This window comes from Lates calcarifer, linkage group LG2 (genome assembly GCF_001640805.2).
Source record: "Lates calcarifer isolate ASB-BC8 linkage group LG2, TLL_Latcal_v3, whole genome shotgun sequence".
Lineage (NCBI taxonomy): Eukaryota > Metazoa > Chordata > Actinopteri > Centropomidae > Lates > Lates calcarifer.
The window spans coordinates 12,641,746-12,658,202 of NC_066834.1; the positions used below are offsets into that span (position 1 = coordinate 12,641,746).

Consider the following 16,457-nt stretch of genomic DNA (forward strand, 5'->3'; position numbering starts at 1 on the left):
TTCACTGGCTTAAATTATGTTTTATTTAAAAAATATATAGAAACAGGACCACTGGTGTAAACGTACAGTAACATGGAACAGTGTGGATACTCGCACTTCAATGCAACCCTGTTCAACTTCAATTGAGACTGGAAATAAACAAAAAAAAAAAAAAAAAAAATCACATCACAGCAGCACTTTACCCCCAAGCACATCATAACTGTACACACTGGATTTAACTGTGTTCAAATGATTATTCTTAATCATTATACCCCAATATTTTTAACATAGTGTGGGTCTCAGTGGATTTTTTAAATCAGTGAACTTAAATGAAATAAAATAAAAGCAGTAGCTGTTAGTACTTCTGTGTACTGTACGGTAGGTACTGTAGTTGGCCAAGTATTTGAGAAGAACACAAAAGCTGAAAACTCTGCATATACAACATACTGTGAAATAAACTTCACGCTTTCAGTACTTTGTAGCATTAGTTTGATTGCAGAAACTCTGTTTGCGGTTATTTGTTAAATCACTGTTCAGCAGATCACAACTGAGCTCCTCCCAGTTTTAAGACTGACTGGAGCTCTTATTAAACAACTTGGATCACCATTGTAACAACTGTGCTTGGAGCAGTTTATTTCAACTTCTGAACTTTTGCTACCTAAGTTAAATTGTTCTGGCTAATAACAATAATAAAGATAAAAAAAACAACATACAATCAAACTTGGGTGGCACCAAATAGCCTGAATGAGGCCAAGTCCTGCTTGAACAGAATTAAAGTGCAGGTCATTAGGGAATGAGAATGCAAGACAACCCTAAAATGCAAGGGTTCATGGGTACAATGAGGAAGAAAAATGATATATGTCATCCAACAGTCACTTATAGTTAAAGAAACTAAAATATCAAAATAAAATTTGTAGCTTTTTTCACCTGCCTTTATTTTAACTCTTAAACTGTTTCACCCTCTGGCAGTTGAACTTTATGCCAGTTTATGGCTGTTTGACTTTCAAATGATGGCACATGCTCCAGCTCCACACACTTTGTTACACTGTTTGTTGTCTATAAAACTGAAAATGTTGTGAATACAGTATAAGATTGTTGTGTTTTTGCAGATTTAAGGAGTATGTTTTCCTGTCTTGGTGATGTATCCCAGATGTTTGTCTAACAATGATGATGATACCAAAGTAATGTGGGAAATTCACCATGATAGTTAATGCTCTACATAATGATTCTCAAATCCAGTTGTGATGTTCAGCTGCATAACAGTCTGGTCCCGATACAGTCATGGATTCCTTCAGTAGCTCTGTTCAGTAAATGCCACTTGTTGATGCTGCGACTGGGGTCACAGCAGGGCAAATGTCACTGTCTGTCTTCTCTACAAAGAACCTTCGTCCAGCTGCTCATCTTGAAAAGGGTAGCTGAGTGCAGGAGGAAAGCCCTGACTCCGAGGCTGTTCATCAAACAACATCAAATCCTCCACATCTTTCCCTTTGTACCTACGTCTGCAGATCTTAACTGTCACTTTTCGCCCCTGAAAGGCTTTTAGGGCTTCTTTGGAAGCCATGGCTCTGGCAGCAGCCTCATCCCGTCCATATCCTGTGCCCATGTAGACAGTCTGACAGCGAATTTCACACACGTGGCCTTCCTTCTGCGTGCGGCCTGCAGGAAGGCCTGTGATGTCCTTCAGTGGCACAAACACACAGGTCAGGGTCTGTTTACATGATTCTACACAGCTGCGAAGAATTTCAAAATGGTCTAGGTTGGGACCAAAGCCCCCTGCCGACACCAACTTCCATGCCACTGCCTTGTAGAGGCGGTTGAAGAAGGGCTGGTGCTCTGCTGGAGCTTGTGGAGGAGGTCCTGCTTTCTGACTCACTGGCCGCGTGGCTGTCCTCCCAGCAGGTCGACTGTCGAGCTCATTAGGTCCACATTTAGCTCTTTTCACACAGCTGTCAATATCGCCCTCTGCAAGTGATGACACAACAGGCAGGACAGTGTTGACTGCAGAAACTGCATTTAATGAGGAAACAGACTCCAGCCTCAAGTGTGGGTGTGTTAAGAAAAAAACCTGTGTGTAGGTAATTACTCTGATACCCTGCTGTAGTAGAAAATGTTGGTGACTATAACATAATGAGCTACAGAATTTGTTGGAGTCCTTCCCACCATCTATTCATAGACGGTAAGCAGTCACATCTCTTATGGAGGTCATTTGAGGTAAACAGAAAAATAACACTTTTTTTTTTTTATCTCAGCTCTTCATTGGATTCATTATATTCCTTATAGCCCTAAAACAAAAGGTAAACTTGTATGGCAAAAATAAAGTGATATGGTTCAACAGGTAAACTTACTTAGTTAAACTTACAGGACAAAATTAAGAACACACCAATACTTCTATTTATCCTGTAGGTTGTCCTGCTTATGATAATTTTTATGCACTTGAAAAAAAACATCAAAAGGTCAAACAACCAAATATCCCTATATTCATAACTAAACATAGATTATGAATAACACAAAATTTTGTGGATGACTGTGATTTTAAGAGAGATATTTAGAACCTCTTTGAAGCCTTAGCTTCAACAGTGATGGGGTTTGATTGTATTATATTAACAAGTATCTCTAATAATTTGTCCACCCTATTTAATACACACAGTATTTTACATTTTAAAACAATTCTCTTAAATACAACACCATAATGCTCACCGCAGTATCATCATTCACTCTGTGTATCTTCACACAAACAACAATTATAAAATAATGGTAGTGTGGACATATTGTGTCAATAAATACACCCAATTGTTTTTGTCATATTTTGTCAACCTGAAATAATTCTGGTAAACTTTTAAGATTTATTGAAAATGTGCAGTGCATTACCAGCTGTGGCACTCCGCTTTCCTTTGGACATGACTTCATCTTTTCTGGTTTTGTGAACTGGAGCATCTTGGACAACTATCCCCTCACCCATCTCCTTGATTTTTTCCATTACAGCCTGTGGATAGCTGAGGGATGAAGAGAACAAAGACGAGTCATTTCCTCATCTGAGAGCCTCGATCTTTGCTTTCTGGTGTGTGTGTGTGTGTGTGTGTGTGTGTGTGTGTCAGTGTGTGTCATACCTGCAGCCGAGGAAAATGTGATTGGCCCAAACCATGGACAGAGAGAGCAGCCTGTCCAGACTGCTACTGGGGACTCCTGGTTCCACTGTGGGGAAAGCCTCCATGTTTCTCAAGATAAACTCCCTCCGAGCGAACCACTGTTTGTTGCTCTCACAGTAGCCCCTGAAAGTGTCGACCCACTGAGCCAGCTGCGGGTTCTGGCCCAGGTACTCTGAAACTATGTCCTCTCCGCTCCTCTCCTCCGCCATCCCTGCAACAACAAACACTGGACATCAGAAGAACTGAAAGCCCACGCTTGTTCATTAATTTTCTGTGGCATCTAAGTGAGTGCAGCTAGCTTGAATAGGGCTAACTAAGCTAAACATGTATGCATAAGAATTGATACGGAGATTAATCTACAACTTCGCGTGTTAGAATGCATACAGCTGTGTTTTGTTGCCTGGTTATAGCCTAGTTAAGCTAACAGGTAAATGTTTCCAGAGAGAATCTGACTTTAGCAACTAACGTTAAGTTAAGCTAAACGGCTAGCCGAGGAACATCAGCTAAACCAGAGACCAAGCTAATATTAACAACTTGCTATCAAGCTTAATAATAACAATAATATCAGTAACCGTCTGTATGAAGTCACCAGTTTATCTAGTAACATACCAAGCTTTCTGTTTCGAGGTGTTGCTAGCTAGCTACATGACCGAATGATGACGTATAATTGACTTTTTGCGCTAGGAAATACATTTCCCAGAAGCGCAGTGCTGGCTACTGTTACCATGCTAAATTCTCGCTTACTTCACATGTACGCAAAGCTCCCGAGCAGCAACGGGGCGTTTGCTATAGTCTCTTGGCGAATAATAATACTTTTAATCTAGTGAAAATCAAAGTAAACTGTAAGCGAGAAAGTACGGACCGTTGGCTATCCACCTGCATGCGCATCCATATCCCGTGATGCTTCGTGTCGTTACGTTTTCAGCCTGCGACAGCTCGGGCGGCAGTTTTGGCGTCTGAATGATAAACTTAGCGCTGTATTTCAATTTTTATGTATTTAGGCTAAATTAAAATGATCCACGAGCTGTTGCTTGCGTTGAGCGGATACCCAGGGACAATTTTCACGTGGAACAAACGGACAGGTCTGCAGGTAAAAGGGTGCAGCTCCATGATACAGCAGCGTTTCATGCTAGCGTTAATAAATTTTGTACTTGAATTATATAAACATGATATTTATTTATCTTTTTCACAGGCCAGTCATGTTGAGGTGATATTATTGTCTTTGCATTCTAGTAACGTTTACATTAAAAGAAGGAATGACAAGGTTTAAACTCACGCACTAACGCAGTCTAATATAATTTTGGAGGGTGTAGTTTGTGATGCTTGTGTGCTGTTTCCATTAATTTGTATAATGTAATATAATTCAGCAGACCCACACACGACATCCTCAAGAACAGTCACACACACCTCTGTATAACAATGTCAGCACAAACTGAACATTTTAACCTTCACAAAGGAGGAATCATAGCAGGACTGTTGTATTTGACTGCTTTAGGCTTAACTAGCTTTATCTAATAAACTGCAATCAATAAACTGAGTGTGGATAAACACTTAAGCTTAAAGGTAATGATCAGTAATTTCTGGATATTTGGAGGTCACTCATGTACATCTTAAAATGAGAATTCAAGTCAGAGGAGTAAAATTGTGAATGATAGCTCATTTTGCTTGCATGGAACAGGACTGTTGATATATTGATTCACAGCGAGGTCCACCAGTCAATTCACACGCAGTCCTCACTTACACATAGTAGGTGGAACACTGTCATTTTACTGGATTGAACCTGATGAAACTTTAAGTCTATGGGATGATGTCAGAGGAAGAATTCTTTGGGCAGTGTTTCTTTGCGAACATTAACCAAATTGTTTCACCCACAGGTGTCCCAGGACCTGCCCTTCCTTCACCCCAGTGAGACCAGTGTCCTCAACCGTCTCTGTAAACTGGGCTCTGACTACATACGCTTTACAGAGTTCATAGAACAACACACTGGCCATGTCCATCAACAAGTGAGTCCCACAGGCGTACATGATAACATATGAACACATTTAAACCATAAACTCTCAGTTCAGTTGTATTTTCCTGACAGTATTTGGCTCAATGAATAAAATGTAAATGCAAGTAATGTGCATTATTTGCTCTGTAGGAGCATCACACGAACCAGTCCAACCAGACTGGACTTCATGGGATTTACCTGCGGGCTTTCTGCACAGGCCTGGACTCTATGCTGCAGCCATACAGACAGACCCTGCTTGACCTCGAACAAGAGGTAAAATGATGACACAGCCATCAGCAATGTGCGATGAAGCATGAGAGAGGATGCTCATTTAACTTGTGTGTGTGTTTCAGTTCCTTGGGGATCCACATCTGACAATATCCCATGTGAATTATAAGCTTGATCAGGTATAATTGAATTAATTAAAATACCTAAGGAGATTATACTGTGATTGTAGTCACAGTTGAAAGTATTTCTACGGTTAAACGTTTCTATTTGTTTTAACATGTTACTTTTTCCTCTCTCAAGTTCCAGTTGCTGTTTCCATCTGTGATGGTGGTGGTAGAGACTATAAAATCACAGAAGGTAAAGAATTGTTAATTATAGGTGGTGTAAAGTGCCTAGTTCTCACATGATTGGGAAGAGATTTCATCAGACATATAACAACAAGGTACCACAGTAATTCCAGCTGAATGCTTCTCCCTAATGACTTAAAATAACTGAAGTGTTTTATCGCAGCTCCAGAAAGCAATTTTCAAAAATTGGAGAGTAGCTCATTCATCCCTCAGTTTTTATTTTAGAATTTTTGTTTTATCCAAACTAAATGAACAAAAAGACTGAAATATAACCTTCAGTGAAAGCTGGGATGGCACTGTGGCAGTGCTTTAACCAGGAAACTAGATCTACTAATCTACAGTAACAGCTGACAGGTTTTGCTCCCTGTTTTGTGTGTGTTGCTTTAGATCCATGGCTGTCAGATCCTGGAGACGGTGTACAAGCACAGCTGTGGGGGACTTCCTCCTGTTCGCATGGCCTTAGAAAAGTAAGTCAATTCCCTTGTGTTACTGATACAGAGACACCAGGTAATCCTGTTTTGTTAGATGTATGGGTGGAGGACTTTAAAAAAATACTTTTTTGTTTGTTTTGTTTTTCATGTAATATGGGTTGCCATGAGGCTTAGGTGTTTTCAAGTCAGTTGATGCCTATTTGACACTTGAAGGCACACTTTATGTTTAGATGTGTGCATTTGTGTTAAGATTACATACAGTTTTATCTCAGTTGTCGATAAAATTGTGTGATACAGGACATTCCCTCCCTTTGCCCTCGGTCTTGGCCAGAGTTTATGTTAGCAGCATATGTCGACTTTTAGCCAGTATCATCTGTAGTTACAGTATTAATTATTTTCACATGTTTTTGGGTTAGGGTGAGGGGGCTAATCTACCACTGCCTCAATCAGTTACTTTGTTTCTGTTATTGTGGGACTACAGAGAATGTCATAAAATCCTCTGTAATGTCATATCATCCCTTTATGACTAACTGTGTCACATTCTGCAGGATTCTTGCAGTGTGCCATGGTGTGATGTACAAGCAGCTAGCAGCTTGGATGTTACATGGATTGCTGTTGGACCAAAGTGAGGAGTTTTTCGTGAAGCAGGGGCCCAGTGCTGGAGGAGCTGCTGCCAACCAGGATGAGGAAGAGGAGGACCTGGGACTGGGAGGCTTGAGTGGGAAACAACTCCGAGAACTTCAGGACCTGGTGAGAACTTGAATCAGACACACAGACCTACATCTAACACTCGACAAGAGCTCAGGGCTCAGAGTCTCGTTTGTCTTTTTATGTTGTTGTGCAGAGGCTGATCGAGGAGGAGAACATGCTGGCTCCATCTCTGCAGCAGTTCTCTCTGCGAACAGAGATGCTGCCTTCTTACATTCCCATCCGAGTTGCTGAGAAAATCCTTTTTGTGGGAGAATCTGTCCAGATGTTTGAAAACCACAACCACAGCCCATCTAGAGCTGGTATTGTTCTGTAATATAGTGAAATCGTGTACCAGCATAATTTCTTTTTGTCAACAAAATAATACAACATATTATTGTTTTGTTTATTTGAGGCTCCATACTGAAACACCAGGAGGACATGTTTGCTGCCGAGTTGCACAAACTCAAACAGCAGCCTCTTTTCAGCCTGGTGGATTTTGAAAATCTCATTGATCGCATCAGGAGCACAGTGGCAGAGGTGAGCTCGTGTAGCACTGCATTATTTTCTTCTCTCAACTAAATGCCTTTTAAAGTAAGCTGCCACACTCAATGTGACTAAATGAAATCTTCAAAATCTCATCGACTTGCAGCATCTCTGGACTTTAATGGTGGAGGAATCAGATCTGCTTGAACAGCTCAAGGTTTGTACTCATCACACTTAGTTCTGGACCATGAATCAGAGCAAGATGAACACTGTTGATGTTTGTTTTTTCTCTCAGATCATCAAAGACTTCTACTTGCTGGGTCGTGGAGAGCTCTACCAGGTTTTTATTGACCTTGCACAGCACATGCTGAAGACGCCTCCGACAGCTGTGACAGAGCACGGTAAATGTTAATTTGTCTCACTTTATCTGTCATGTGTGAAAAGGTTTTCCTCCGATGCTTTATTCTTCAGTTGTTACTTGGCACAGATTGCATGTGTAATTGATGCTTTGCTGATATTTCCAGCTATAATCGTGCATCAATCTAGTGTTCACACCATACATATTAATATACATATTGGTAACCTAAAGATAATCAAATTTATGCTCATGCTTGCTCTGACGTAAAGGAGATAATAAGCCCCAACTACTTAGAAGCAGCAGTGTCATGTTTTTGTCTTAGAAATAAAAAATAGAAGTAGAGGTTAAAAAAATAAGAAAAAGAAACTGCCTGCTCTTTGTGAAATGATAAAGCAGTTTAAACATTTGCTGTTCCATTGCAACTTGTTTACAGTATATCATGTCTCTACCAAGGTCAAAGTGTTGATGTAAAATGATGATGATAAAAAATTCCTGGATCTGCCCCTTTGACCGGAGCCACAACAAAACTGAAAATGTTCCTCCCTGGACCATGTCCCATGCCTCCGCCAAGTTTGGTGCAACTTGGTTTAGCTCTTTTGTTTACTTTTTAGAAATTCTGCTGACAAATAGAAAAACACAGACCAGCAACAGACATAGGTGAAAACATAACTTCAAAATAAAAAGACAGTTACTTTTGCTTGTTTATTTCTAATGAATCTCATTGAGAGAATGCCAAGAGTACGCAAAGCAAACGGTGGCTACTTTGAAGAATCTAAAATATAAAACATATTCTGGTTTGCAAATGTCTTTATTCTAATATTAATATCATGGAGATAAAACAAGCAAAAGAAAACATTATCTATATGATTTAGTTGCATATTCATGACTGTGCAGAACAATGTTCTTTCTCTTAAAAGACAGTAAATCTTGTTTGGAAAAACAGAATTGTAGGAATTAACACTGAGTGTGCAGCAACTGCTAGCTGGAAGCATCAGCAGGATATTTTAGCCTGGGTGTAGTTATTCTCTTGCTCCTCTCTGGTCCTTTCACAATTGATCTGTTCCCAACAACTTCATAACTTCATAAATATGAAGAAAGGAGTTATGAATAAATAAATGCCATACTCACTACTGTTGAATTAACCTACATTATGTGACATATTTACCTTTTAATCTAAAACAATCAGCATGTGGTATAAAATGTATGTGCTCTGTTTTGTAATTGATGTATGCAAATATGTCACAAATCAAACACGTCTAGTCAGGGAAAAAAGTTTATTTGTAGTCAGCACTCTGCAACAAGTTATGTGAACACTTGGAACTAAAATAAAATAGATTAAAATAAAATGCTTTTAATGTCATGTGATTTCTGTTCCACAGATGTAAATGTGGCCTTTCAGCAGGCAGCTCATAAGGTGCTACTGGACGACGACAACCTCCTGCCTCTGCTGCACCTCACAGTCGACTACCAGGGCAAAGACAGCAAAGGTGAACAAAACTCATATGTTCTTACTATAAATCATATTTAGGAGACTGAAGGAGGAAACCTCTAGGAGATGTTGTGTTAACAGAAATGAATATGAAATCAAGAAGCCTCTTTACTTTAATGATGTTCCCTTCTGTTTGGTGTTTAGTGCCATCCAGTGGTTTAATGGTTTAATGTTGTAATAACGCAAAATTAACCCATCACCTATTTCAATAATCATTTGAGTTGTTTCTCAGGCTAAAAAGTAGAACATTGTCCAATTTAAGCTTTTCAAATGTGACTTTTTTCTCTCTTCCAAAGTCACATATCTTTGGGTTCTGGGACTGTTAGAACTTAGACAAAACACACTATTTGAAGACATCACCTTGAGCTCAAGGAAATTGTGATGCACATCTTTTCTCGCACATAAAGGATCAATAGATGAATAATTTTATTGTAAAAAATAATCAGTGGTTTAACTGAAAATGAAAATAATCATTTTTTGCATTCCTGTTTTCTGACATATTGCAGCTTAACACCGATCAGCCACAACATTAAAACCACTGACAGGACCCAAAAGATCCACTGCCAATATACCAGTGCCAAATACAACAGGGACACCCTCAGAGGTCCCATGTCTGTGCCTCGATGGGTCAGAACAAATGGTTTTAATATTGTGGTTAATTGGTGCATGTGTACAAGAGATTTTTTCATACTCATTCTGGTATTTTTGGACCCAATCCTTATTTGTGTTAGATGTAAATGATTGATAGGGACACATTTTGGAATCAGTGCAGTATTTAACAGGAATGGTGGCAATGTAATCAAATGGTTCAATTGTCTGCCACTAAAAGAGCTTATTTTTCTGAAGAGCTAAACCTGATGAACATTTGTGCCAAATTTGATCCTATGATCCTTTTTGCTTTCTCTGTTCCTAGCCACCAGACTCCATTGACAAAAACAGTAATTTTACTTCACAGAACATGGGAGTTGCTAATCTATTTCTGCCTCAGTTAGATAGTTAGTTTGTGTTACTGTGTGACTTTCAGTGATGGCAGAAGTATTCAGATCCTTTAAATAAGTAAAACTACCACATGATAACGCAAACTAACTGATTGAGGCAAAGGTAGGTAAAAAATACTGCTTTCCTCAATGGATTCTGGTAGTGATATAGCCATTAATTTATATTTTAATGGTTATTATGCCTGTTTTTTCAGAGGGGTCAGGCCCCAGAGACGGAGCCACTCCCCCACAGGACACCTCCCCTCGTGAAGTCCCTCCCACAGGCTGGGCAGCTCTCGGCCTCACCTACAAGGTCCAGTGGCCTCTGCACATCCTCTTCACCCCTGCTGTCCTGGAGAAGTGTGTTCCCATTTGGTTCTCTATTGTAGCTCTTTTGTGTATTGTACAGCTGCTGAACATACCCTCCTCCTGTTTGTTCCTCTCTTTTGTGGTCAGATATAACGTTGTGTTCAGGTACCTGCTGAGTGTTCGGCGGGTGCAGTCGCAGCTGCAGCACTGCTGGGCTCTACAGATGCAGAGGAAACACCTCAAGTCCAGCCAGACAGATGCTGTGAAATGGAGACTACGCAACCACATGGCATTCTTGATCGACAACCTGCAGTACTATTTGCAGGTGATAACAGAATTAAGGGCCAGATGTATAACAATGTGTTTGTATGCATATGTCCAAAGTGCAGACCTATATACAGTTTGTGCCTCTCAAGTAATTTTTATTACATTCCAATCACAGCATCAGTTTTGTTGGGTGATCTGTCAGTGATTAAAAATGTAGTTTAACAACTCTGGGGACACAATGCCTGTCTTAGGTGCTGCAGCCAGTCCTGTCTCTCTACACTAAATATGCCAAGATAATGACCATCAATAATAGAATAACATGATTTCAATTTATTAGAAAGACACTCACAGAGACAGAAAGAACCTGAAAACCACCACCCCTTACCTTCAGTGACATTCAGAGTTGAGGGTTATATGTAATGTTGCTGGAACGATGTCAACAGATCTTTGCCCTCTCTGTTTTTGCTGGAAGCCGACGGTCACTGATCAAAATATACGTCAGAAATTTTAGCATATTAACTTTGAAAGACATTTGTAAATGGAGTGTTACATTTTCAGCAAGTAGTTTTCCTGTTGTTTGTCTTCAGGTGGACGTCCTGGAGTCTCAGTTCTCTCAGCTGCTGCAGCAGATCAACTCTACCAGAGACTTTGAGAGCATCAGACTGGCCCACGACCATTTTCTCAGTAACCTGCTCGCCCAGTCCTTCATCCTCCTCAAGCCGGTATAAATCATGACAGCAAATTATTTTGTTGTATGCTAAAAGCCAGACTGAGACTGTTTACTCGCTACATACATTTTTGTAAATGCTTCCATCCTCAGGTATTCCACTGTCTGAATGAAATCCTGGAGTTGTGTCATAATTTCTGCTCACTGGTCAGTCAGACTGTGGCGTCTCTAGACGAGAGGGGAACTGCTCAGCTGGACATACTGGTCAAGGTACAGTCACTTACCTTCTTATTACCTCCTTACGAGTCTGTTAGTAACTTTAGCTCAAAGAATTGAAATCTTTAAAAACTACCTCTTCAGCCTGACTTTTGCTTAAGTATGGTTTGTAGACATTACTTTTATTTATTTATTGTCAAGCTTTTATTTAATTCTACTTTATTATTATTGTTATTAAAGCTTTTGAATGTATTTTACTATAATGTAAAATAACATTTGATTGATTGATGCACTGTAACACTTTCTAATTCCAGGGCTTCAGACGGCAGTCGTCCTTACTGTTCAAAATCCTTTCAAGTGTGAGGAATCATCAGATAAACTCTGACCTGGCTCAGCTGTTACTGCGACTTGACTACAACAAGTACTACACACAGGCTGGAGGAACCCTGGGCAGGTAGGACACACATGCACCAATAGCTTTTTACTTTAAATGAACTATCGTGATAAAAAAGTAGTGGTAGTGGTAAATGCAATAATTATTAGAACGCACTAATTTCACAGTGGTTAAAGAGGTAACTCCAGTATTTTTTAACATAAGCCTTATATTCCCATGTTTTTGGATATAAATGATTGATAGGGACAAAAATCTTTGTAGTTGGTGCAGTATTGATCAGGAGTGGTGTGGTTGGAACCATTAGCAGCTGCTGCAGTGTAATCCAATGGACATTTGTCCAGGCCAAAGTATATCCTGCTTGTTTTTGCCACTGACAGGCTCAGATTGTTGATATCTGACAACATTATGGATAGGATTCCTACAGAGAAAGACCTTTTTATCAAAGAGTAAGATCCATTTTGTTTAACCAAACCCTCACTATATATCGCCTCCAGACTCCACTGATAAAAACAGTCATTTTACTGAGCAGAACATGGGAGTTGCTTGGATGCTGCTGCCTTGATCAGTTAGTTACCAGGTATACCGTTCTTGCTCGAAGCTGCACCAACTCCAAAGATTTTTGTCCTTATCAATCATTTACATGCAAAAACATGAGCAAGGTAGGCTCAGAGTTATCCTTTAACATCCTAAATTTCTTAACCAAAGTAAAAGTTCAAATTTCTTTCTTTTCAGTGTTTAAGAAGAGCAAAAAGGATTAAGATTTGAAGAAAATGTCCATCTACGCTAAATTCTCACACTGGACAGAAGAAAATATTGTACATAGCTCACATCAGTCCTTTGCCAAAATACTGTTTATGTGGCATTCCTGTTAAATTTGTCTTCAGGATAAGTTCACCCAAAATTATAAAATCCTATTTTTGGATTTCTAGTGGCATCTAGCTGCGTGGCGAGCTTTTCTTTAATTTGCAAAGATGATCAAATACGTGCCTTTGAAACTTCTGCCATCATTATAACAGGAGGATTGGAGAACAGCCAGAATCTAAACCTAAATCAACCAAACTGAGTCAAATCAAATTGATCAGGCTAATTAAAGCTGAGGTTTAAAAACTGTTTGTAAATAACTGTTTATGTAGAACAGATTATTTACAGGAATAGTTTTAACATTTTGGGAAATGTGCATTTGCTTTGTAGTCAAAACTTGGATGAAAAGACACAGTAGATACAAATCTCATATCTGTCTGTATATGAAGCTAACTCAACAACAAAGTGAATAAGTAGACCTAGAGTCATTCTTAATTAAACCTGCTTTATGAAACAAACCTCAGGATATCAGCAAAGACAAGCTGCTACCTCTGCTGTGGTTGCATTTTTCAATTCTGTTAACATTACATATGAAATTCCATTCACTTCCACTGTTTTCTGATCAGGCAGAAATCTGAGACACATCTTAACACAAAGCCAACACTATCTGCAAGGTCAGGTGCCACTAGATTTAAAGAGGAATATGTTTTTGTAGTTTGGATGATCTTATTCTTCGATTATAGAACAAGCTTCTTGTATAAACTGTAAATACTAAAACCGTGCTGCGTGTACCATTGTCTCTTGAGAAAATAAACTTAAATCTGTTAAAATGAAACCAGGGTCACAATTTATTATCCCATAAAAACAGACAGGATAAAGTTATATACAGCAGAGGCATGCAACAGATCTAATGTTGAACACTGAACATGGTCAAAGGCGTTTTGCACATGTGGAATCAGATTATGAGGAGTACTCGTGGCGATACTGAGGCTTACTGTGGAAACCCAGGCGCTCCCCACAAATGACACTCTGAATGAGCCACTCAGGAGACACCAGTGGGATTTCCTGTGATGTCACATTTTTCTCTACCAATGGTGGACAGGCATGGTCTGTCACCACAACGTCATACTTGCCAGCAGGAATGTCTGTAGACAAAGGTAAAAACAAACTCTCGATTATAAAGAAATTACAGGATAATATTTTGACAGTGCTTGTTACTTTGGATGTCATGTTATGTATTCTGTACCTGAACTGTCCTTGTCTCCCTGGAAGTGTCGGACAGAGGAAGCTCCACCCATGGTGATTAGCTGGGCCCAGAGCTCCACTGGCTTCTCAAACACCAGAAGGACCCGCAGGGCTTTGAATGGATTGCTGCGAGGATGCCTGATTGGAAAGCAGAAAAATGTCACCTTTGATTCTACGAGGATGGAAGAAAAGTAAGTGGTAACATTACAACTGCACCACCCATTTTAATTTGCTCTCTCAGGTGGACACTGGGTGCAGGCCTGACAAAGGGGGGGGGGCATTTCCTGTTTGAGACCATCTCCATTTCTCATTATAAAGAATTTCTGCCTTCTGCCTGTATGCCTTCGCCAACCAGTCCAGTTGCAGTAAATTAGTGTGTGAATTAAGTTTTGGGTCACTTGACCTATGACCACCAAAATCTAATAATTTGACCTTTGAGGGAATCTTTTGAAATTTGGCACAAATGTTCTCTTGACTCAAACATGAACTGGTAATTGTAGCCCCTTTCTTAAAGAGCAACAGTTTATAATAAGAAATGGGTGAGGTAGTCTCAAACAGGAAAATGGTATCACTCTGTTTTTCAGGCCTGCACACAGTGTGCAGCTGAGAGATCAAATGTGTTTTTGTGCTTGCTGCACAAAAAGAAACAGCTGGTGACACCATCTCTGTATCTGAAATCATTCTCTCATTCACTACTCAATAAGGTATTTAAAAAAAATATTCAGTAAATGACTCTGTAAAGAGTAGGATAACTAGTATTTTTGAACCTGGGCCTTACTTCCTCATGTTTTTGGGTGTAAATGCTAGATAAGGAGGATAAATTCAGTGCAGTTTAGAGCGGGAACAGCATACCTGGCAACTGCAAACAGCTGCTACAATGTGCAATGCACATCTGTCCATGTCAAAGTATGTTGTGGCATACTTTGTGGCAGGCAACTGCAACGTTTGTTGACATTGCTGCAGCTGTTCACAGTGGCAGTGTTCACCATTGCTGAGGATTACTGCATCAATTTCAAAAAAGCTTGTCTCTATGAACCATTTACACCCAAAAACATGGGAGAATAAAGTAAAAACAGTTGCCTCACTTTGCTACTCCAATTTCCAATACATGAGGGGTAAAAACTGGGGCTAGACCTAATCTGCCTATGATCCATCAAGTGAAATCCAAAGAATAAAAAGCAATACAAGATTAGACTTCATCTTACCATTCTACAGTGGTGTCATCTGGTCCCACACCAGCAGGCAGCAGGTAATTCCTGTAGTTGAGCAGCTTGTTCTCTTTGCAGCAGTCTCGCACCCATAAATGTGACACACATGGCACACCGCTGGCCAAACACAGCAAGTACTTTCTGGTACGGCAGTGCTGGTCCGCAATGAGTAGGCTCTGGTAGGCTGCCTTACACTGAAGAGAAGAAGAATAAGGAGTGGAGGGCTGAGCAAGAACCTGCATTATTCACACAGTGTATTGTAGCTTGAGCTGTGAGTGTATTTATCACCATGAAGACTGTATCTTTAACAATATACATAAAAAGCTAGATTAATATATAAACAAATCTGTCCTCAATTATGTGGGGAACAACAAATATGATAAAACAAGACTAGGTAAGAGTATTATATACACACAGCATTAATTAAAAGGTATTAAATATAATGATGAATGAAAACACAACTATGGTGTCTTAGTATTCTCCAACTTCCATAGCCTGTGTGTGACAGAAGCAGCTAACACAGGAGGAAGGAGTTTCTGAATTCCTCTAATTCATGTCGCAAAAGTTTGAATGAAGAAAACTAAATGATTTTCTGTAAGTTATTTACAGCTAGAATTATTTACAATATTTTATGTAATATTTTATTTAATTTTATGTAATAATACTAACTTTTTTTTTTTAATTTACTTAAAGCTGGATTTGCTTTAAATTATGGTGTTAATGAGTGCTTACCTGTTCTTCATTGAAGTCAGGCAGGATGAAGCCTCCACCAGCCTGCAGCTGGGACTCTGTGTATGCTTTGTTGTATGGGCCTGTCTGGATTAAATCTGTTGGGGTGGGGTATTATATTAATTACTGATTTTACAATAATTAAAGGGAGCTTTAGCTGATTCAGCATGCTGCAGCTGAAGAACACTGTAACATTTGTCATTTTCAGTCACTGTCTGCCTCACCTTCCTCGTCCTCAGCACTGAGCTGGTTGGTCAGCCGGTCGGTCTCCGATGAGGCTGTCAGCATGAACGCGAAGCCCATGAAGAGAGACGTGTTCTGGGGCAGTGGACCATGAGTGTCTGCCACATCACAAGACGACTGACCAGGGACATCTGTGCCACTGCCGGAGGTGTTGCACACACCGACCTGCTGAGCTGTGGACAGAAATACAGGTACATGCTGAAGTAGAAAAGACAGAAACCACAGGAATCAGATCAAAGAAAAGTCTTTTAAAGAATCGG

General features: G+C 39.8%; 3 protein-coding genes across 5 annotated transcripts in view; 1 reads left to right on the forward strand and 2 right to left on the reverse strand.

Moving 5' to 3' along the window:
* cdkn2aip (CDKN2A interacting protein) lies at window positions 1-4,071 on the reverse strand. 2 transcript variants are annotated; one of them, XM_018692832.2, is made up of 4 exons: window positions 3,988-4,071; window positions 3,087-3,336; window positions 2,848-2,972; window positions 1-1,941 (listed from the first exon to the last, which is right to left on the reverse strand). In XM_018692832.2, exons 2-4 carry the CDS (start codon window positions 3,332-3,334, stop codon window positions 1,352-1,354), a joined length of 963 nt encoding a protein of 320 aa, XP_018548348.1. In that variant the 5' UTR covers window positions 3,335-3,336; window positions 3,988-4,071; the 3' UTR covers window positions 1-1,351. The 2 variants fall into 2 exon arrangements, with proteins under 2 accessions (XP_018548348.1, XP_018548347.1); XM_018692831.2 differs by lacking the exon at window positions 3,988-4,071 and adding an exon at window positions 3,735-3,836.
* On the forward strand, window positions 3,271-13,607 carry tubgcp4 (tubulin, gamma complex associated protein 4). Of its 2 annotated transcripts, none has more exons than XM_018692830.2 (18): window positions 3,271-3,409; window positions 5,000-5,128; window positions 5,266-5,388; window positions 5,469-5,522; window positions 5,644-5,700; window positions 6,078-6,157; window positions 6,670-6,871; window positions 6,966-7,131; window positions 7,224-7,348; window positions 7,461-7,511; window positions 7,590-7,695; window positions 9,032-9,139; window positions 10,334-10,478; window positions 10,575-10,752; window positions 11,282-11,416; window positions 11,515-11,631; window positions 11,892-12,031; window positions 12,704-13,607. In XM_018692830.2, the coding sequence occupies exons 3-18, from the start codon at window positions 5,344-5,346 to the stop codon at window positions 12,708-12,710; spliced, it is 1,716 nt and encodes a 571-aa protein (XP_018548346.1). In that variant the 5' UTR covers window positions 3,271-3,409; window positions 5,000-5,128; window positions 5,266-5,343; the 3' UTR covers window positions 12,711-13,607. The 2 variants fall into 2 exon arrangements, with proteins under 2 accessions (XP_018548346.1, XP_018548345.1); XM_018692829.2 differs by lacking the exon at window positions 3,271-3,409 and adding an exon at window positions 4,028-4,215.
* tp53bp1 (tumor protein p53 binding protein, 1) overlaps window positions 13,597-16,457 on the reverse strand; it is a 20,499-nt gene continuing 17,638 nt past the window's right edge. Inside the window, 5 exon segments of the mRNA XM_051075543.1 lie at window positions 13,597-13,917; window positions 14,019-14,155; window positions 15,223-15,419; window positions 15,958-16,052; window positions 16,179-16,370. Coding sequence (XP_050931500.1) covers window positions 13,733-13,917; window positions 14,019-14,155; window positions 15,223-15,419; window positions 15,958-16,052; window positions 16,179-16,370 — 806 coding nt within the window. The 3' untranslated portion in view covers window positions 13,597-13,732.